The sequence below is a fragment of the Chiloscyllium plagiosum genome, chromosome 50 (assembly GCF_004010195.1).
Source record: "Chiloscyllium plagiosum isolate BGI_BamShark_2017 chromosome 50, ASM401019v2, whole genome shotgun sequence".
Lineage (NCBI taxonomy): Eukaryota > Metazoa > Chordata > Chondrichthyes > Orectolobiformes > Hemiscylliidae > Chiloscyllium > Chiloscyllium plagiosum.
In genome coordinates, this window is record NC_057759.1 from 6,121,885 (window position 1) to 6,125,957 (window position 4,073).

General features: G+C 49.0%; 2 protein-coding genes across 2 annotated transcripts; both read right to left on the minus strand.

The window, feature by feature from the left end:
* Positions 1–407: 407 nt before the first annotated feature.
* On the minus strand, positions 408–1,486 carry LOC122544569 (histone H3). The gene has a single exon (XM_043683884.1). The coding sequence runs from the start codon at positions 1,426–1,428 to the stop codon at positions 1,018–1,020; it is 411 nt and encodes a 136-aa protein (XP_043539819.1). The 5' UTR covers positions 1,429–1,486; the 3' UTR covers positions 408–1,017.
* Positions 1,487–2,689: 1,203 nt separating this feature from the next.
* Positions 2,690–3,289, minus strand: LOC122544506 (histone H1.11L-like). Its single transcript, XM_043683742.1, has one exon. It carries the CDS (start codon positions 3,287–3,289, stop codon positions 2,690–2,692), a length of 600 nt encoding a protein of 199 aa, XP_043539677.1.
* Between the last annotated feature and the right edge of the window lie 784 nt (positions 3,290–4,073).

Sequence of the window (4,073 nt, forward strand, 5' to 3'; positions counted from 1 at the left end):
TGGCACAGATAATGCCTTTAAGGTGCAAGCTGCCCTGTGAGACTGTCTGCCACAATGGTCAGACTGATTATAATCTAAAGAAAATGGATTTACAGATTCTTACGTGGATTCATATAGCTTTTGAGCAAAGTACACACAGACACTCACGGAGACCCTCTCTCATACACTCACACATAATCTTATATGTCCCAATCAGATTTCCTCTCAGTCTTCTAAACTCAAGGGTATGCAAGCCCAGTCGCTCCAGTCTTTCAGCGTAAGGTAGTCCCGACATTCCAGGAATTGACCTCGTGAACCTACGCTGCACTCCCTCAATAGCCAGAATGTCTTCCCTCAAATTTGGAGAACAGAACTGCACACAGTACTCGAGGTGTTGTCTCACCAGAACCCTGTACAGCTACAGTCGATGTAGCAAATACTCCTAAGCGTCCCCTATCCCTCAGCGCTTTGTTCACTAGTGTGTTCATAGACAGACTTTCTTCGCTGCCCCCAGAGAGAACATATTAAATACCCGTTAGTGATTTTTTTTTCAGCTGTAAAGGAGGGAAGGGGGTAAAGTGAACTGCACTTCTGTAATCGATAGACAAATCAACGCTTAAGTACCTACCCATTCTCACCTGTAAAACTTTGCGCTCTTTTCTACATGTTAGTGGACTTTTCAAGTTTGAAAATGAGCCGTTGATCTCTTGGCGCCAAATCTTTCCCATCCCCCAACGACAAGCCATATGAATACCGAGACAGAGAGGGAGATTCCGGGAATTTATAATACACTACCAATGTCATGTTAAAATTATATTTCACAATCTGTCACAATAAATTCTGCGAAGACGGGAGATATGACTTCACGGTCCATGGCAATATCGCTTATAACTCATTCCGTTTTACTTTCTTGATTTATAATTAGAATATTAATGTGCCACATCGTTTCCTGCTCTCTATGGATGGTTTAGTGGCTCTGAAAAGAGCCGTTGTGTTTCTCTTTCTCGGGGTGAATGTGTAGAGCCGGCCAAGCTCCGTTTAGGCGCGCTCCCCGCGGATCCGGCGGGCCAGCTGGATGTCTTTGGGCATGATGGTGACCCGCTTGGCGTGGATGGCGCACAGGTTGGTATCCTCAAACAGCCCCACCAGGTAAGCCTCGCTGGCCTCCTGCAGGGCCATCACCGCCGAGCTCTGGAAGCGCAGGTCGGTCTTGAAGTCCTGAGCGATCTCTCGCACCAGGCGCTGGAAGGGCAGTTTGCGGATCAGCAGCTCGGTGGATTTCTGGTAGCGGCGGATCTCCCGCAGAGCCACCGTGCCGGGCCTGTAGCGATGAGGCTTCTTCACTCCGCCCGTGGCCGGAGCGCTCTTGCGGGCAGCTTTGGTCGCCAGCTGTTTGCGGGGAGCTTTCCCTCCGGTGGATTTGCGCGCTGTCTGCTTGGTTCTGGCCATTCTCTTCAACTCTCTGTAACACACACACAGGCTGCTGCTGTCAATGCTGAGGCTGCTGCGGGGCTGCGTATTTAAGGGAATGGAGAGCCCGCCCTAGAGCTGGGATTGGATACAGCCCTGTCCCTCAGCCCTTTGCGCGCTGTCTGCTTGGTTCTGGCCATTCTCTTCAACTCTCTGTAACACACACACAGGCTGCTGCGGTGCTGCCTATTTAAGGGAATAGAGAGCCCGCCCTAGAGCTGGGATTGGATACAGCCCTGTCCCTCAGCCCACCGAGAAACAGCTCCGGAAGGCACAGAAAAGGCAGGAAAAGAATTGTTGGAAGCTGATTGGGTAACGTGAAATGACAGTTGGTCAGTTTGAAAATTCCCGCCGAATTCACTCTGATAAACACTGAGATGAACGTTCAAACGCAAACATCCGTCTGCAACTAAGTTAAAATTTAATATTTTATAGTAATTATTAAAAACCTAGTTAACTGTCAGCGAAGAGAGGAGGCGGGATCATTGCCTGATCTGTCTGTAACAGGCAGGAGGAAAGGCGGGGTTTAAAATAGCCCAGACCAACTGAACAGCCGAACTTGATCAATCGAAACAACCCGCCATCTTAAAAGCAAATGCAGTGTACACCGATAAAAGGAATCTCACTTTATCTGTTTTTTTTATTACCCTAAGATTGTAATTAGGCCGAACACAATGGGGAATTGCTGCCTGAACTATCTGTACCTATCTGTAACAGCCACATAGAAGGAACGCGCCATGAAAACATGCGCAGCGTCCCAGAATCAAAACTGAACAAAATTCCTGAACGGGTCAGTGAAATACAAATACTACAATTTGTCACATTCGTGACTCGGTAGGGTTATAAGTTGCGAAGTGAAATAACCACATGTGGATCAATAAACCGGCCCTTCCCTATTTGATGCCTTCCCCATTCAACAGGTTGCGCTCTCGTAAACCATGGCATGAGTGTTTATTTGATTTATTCAGATCGATTAATAACTGAGGTAGGTCTGCGCGCGGCGCCGGGACAAGGAACATTGGATCCGGGCTCAGCTTTTACCTGCGAGATGTGGGTGGCCCTGATAAGAGCCTTTGGGTTCAGATGGTTATATGTTACGCCGACTTTGCTGCTGTCTTGGTCACTTTCGCTTTGGGCTTGGCCTTGCTTTTAGCCGGTTTGCTGAGGGGTTTGGGGGCTTTAGGGCCCTTGGCCTTTTTCACATACTTCACGAAAGTCCGTTTCTTTGGCGCTGCTTTGCTCACCGCTTTCTTTCGCGGTGCCGTCCTCTTGCCGATCGCGTTCTTGGCTGGGGATTTCTTGACTGTCGCTTTCTTGGCCTGGGATTTCTTGGCTGTCGCTTTCTTGGTCGGGACTTCTTGGCTGTCGCTTTCTTGGCTGGGGATTTCTTGACTGTCGCTTTCTTGGCCTGGGATTTCTTTGCTGTCACCTTCTTGGCCGGTGATTTCTTCACGGCCGGTTTCTTGGCGGCCGCTGATGTTCCCGCCTTCTTTCCCGCTTTTGCCATGACTGGATTCTTTGGGAGTTTGAAGGAGCCGGAGACGCCCTGGCCCTTGACCAGAACAAGGGAGCCGTTCGGCAGGCACCTCCTGATACTCATCTTGATCTGTGCCTTTCGCTTTCCCACATCGATCCCGCTTCTCTCCAGCGCCTTCTTTACAGCGGACAGAGACGCCCCTTTGAGATCCTTGAAATCTCCGACAACCTTCAGAATCAGCTCTCCCAACCCGGGACCGGGTGTTTTTTTTTCCCTGGGAGCCGCCGCCTTCTTCTTGGGAGCCTTGGCTTTGGTGGGATCGGAGGCTGGAGGAGCCGTTTCGGCGGCTGCACTGTCGCTCATGTTGAGAACTCTGCGCTGAATCTCTCTCTGGGTCAGTCTGAACTGGGTAAGCAATGAAGTTGCTGGGGGCGGCACTGAGCAACTTGAAAGTTAAAAATCATACAACACCAGGTTATAGTCCAACTATCACCTGATGAAGGAGCGTCGCTCCGAAAGCTAGTGTGCTTCCAATTAAACCTGTTGGACTATAACCTGGTGTTGCATGATTTTTAACTTTGTACACCCCAATCCAACACCGGCGTCTCCAAATCAGAGCAACTTCAAGGCAGCGTGCTGAGGTCGCAGGGATAATCTGCCGTCAGCTCCCTGCTCCCTCCCTGTGTATCTCTAAAGGCCTAAACTCTCCGATTCCTCTGAAATTCCGCATTTCCAGAGAGCCAGGCTCGATCGCTCCTCACACTGACATGGGAAGCTTTACGGCTGAAAAGTTTTCACTCCAATTGACGGCTCCGTTGTTCAGTTAAACGCATTTTGCTGCTGCACTGATGGCGCTCTCTGAGCTGAACGGTGACATTGTCGCTACTTTTAGACCGAAATCTTGAAACTAACAAATATATTGCCTTCAAATCTACCTTTGGGGTTTAGAAGGGAAGCAGGGAGATAATTTGAATTGTAAATATTTTTGAGTTACATAAGAGAGACTTGGAAATATCATAATGTTAGCGGACACACAAACACAGTTACGTCAGACTAACCGTCCGTCCTTTTCCTACAGTCTCTCTGACACAATATTCACATTCACATACAGTCACACGCCAGAAAGTGTGGAAGGATAGAATTTCTC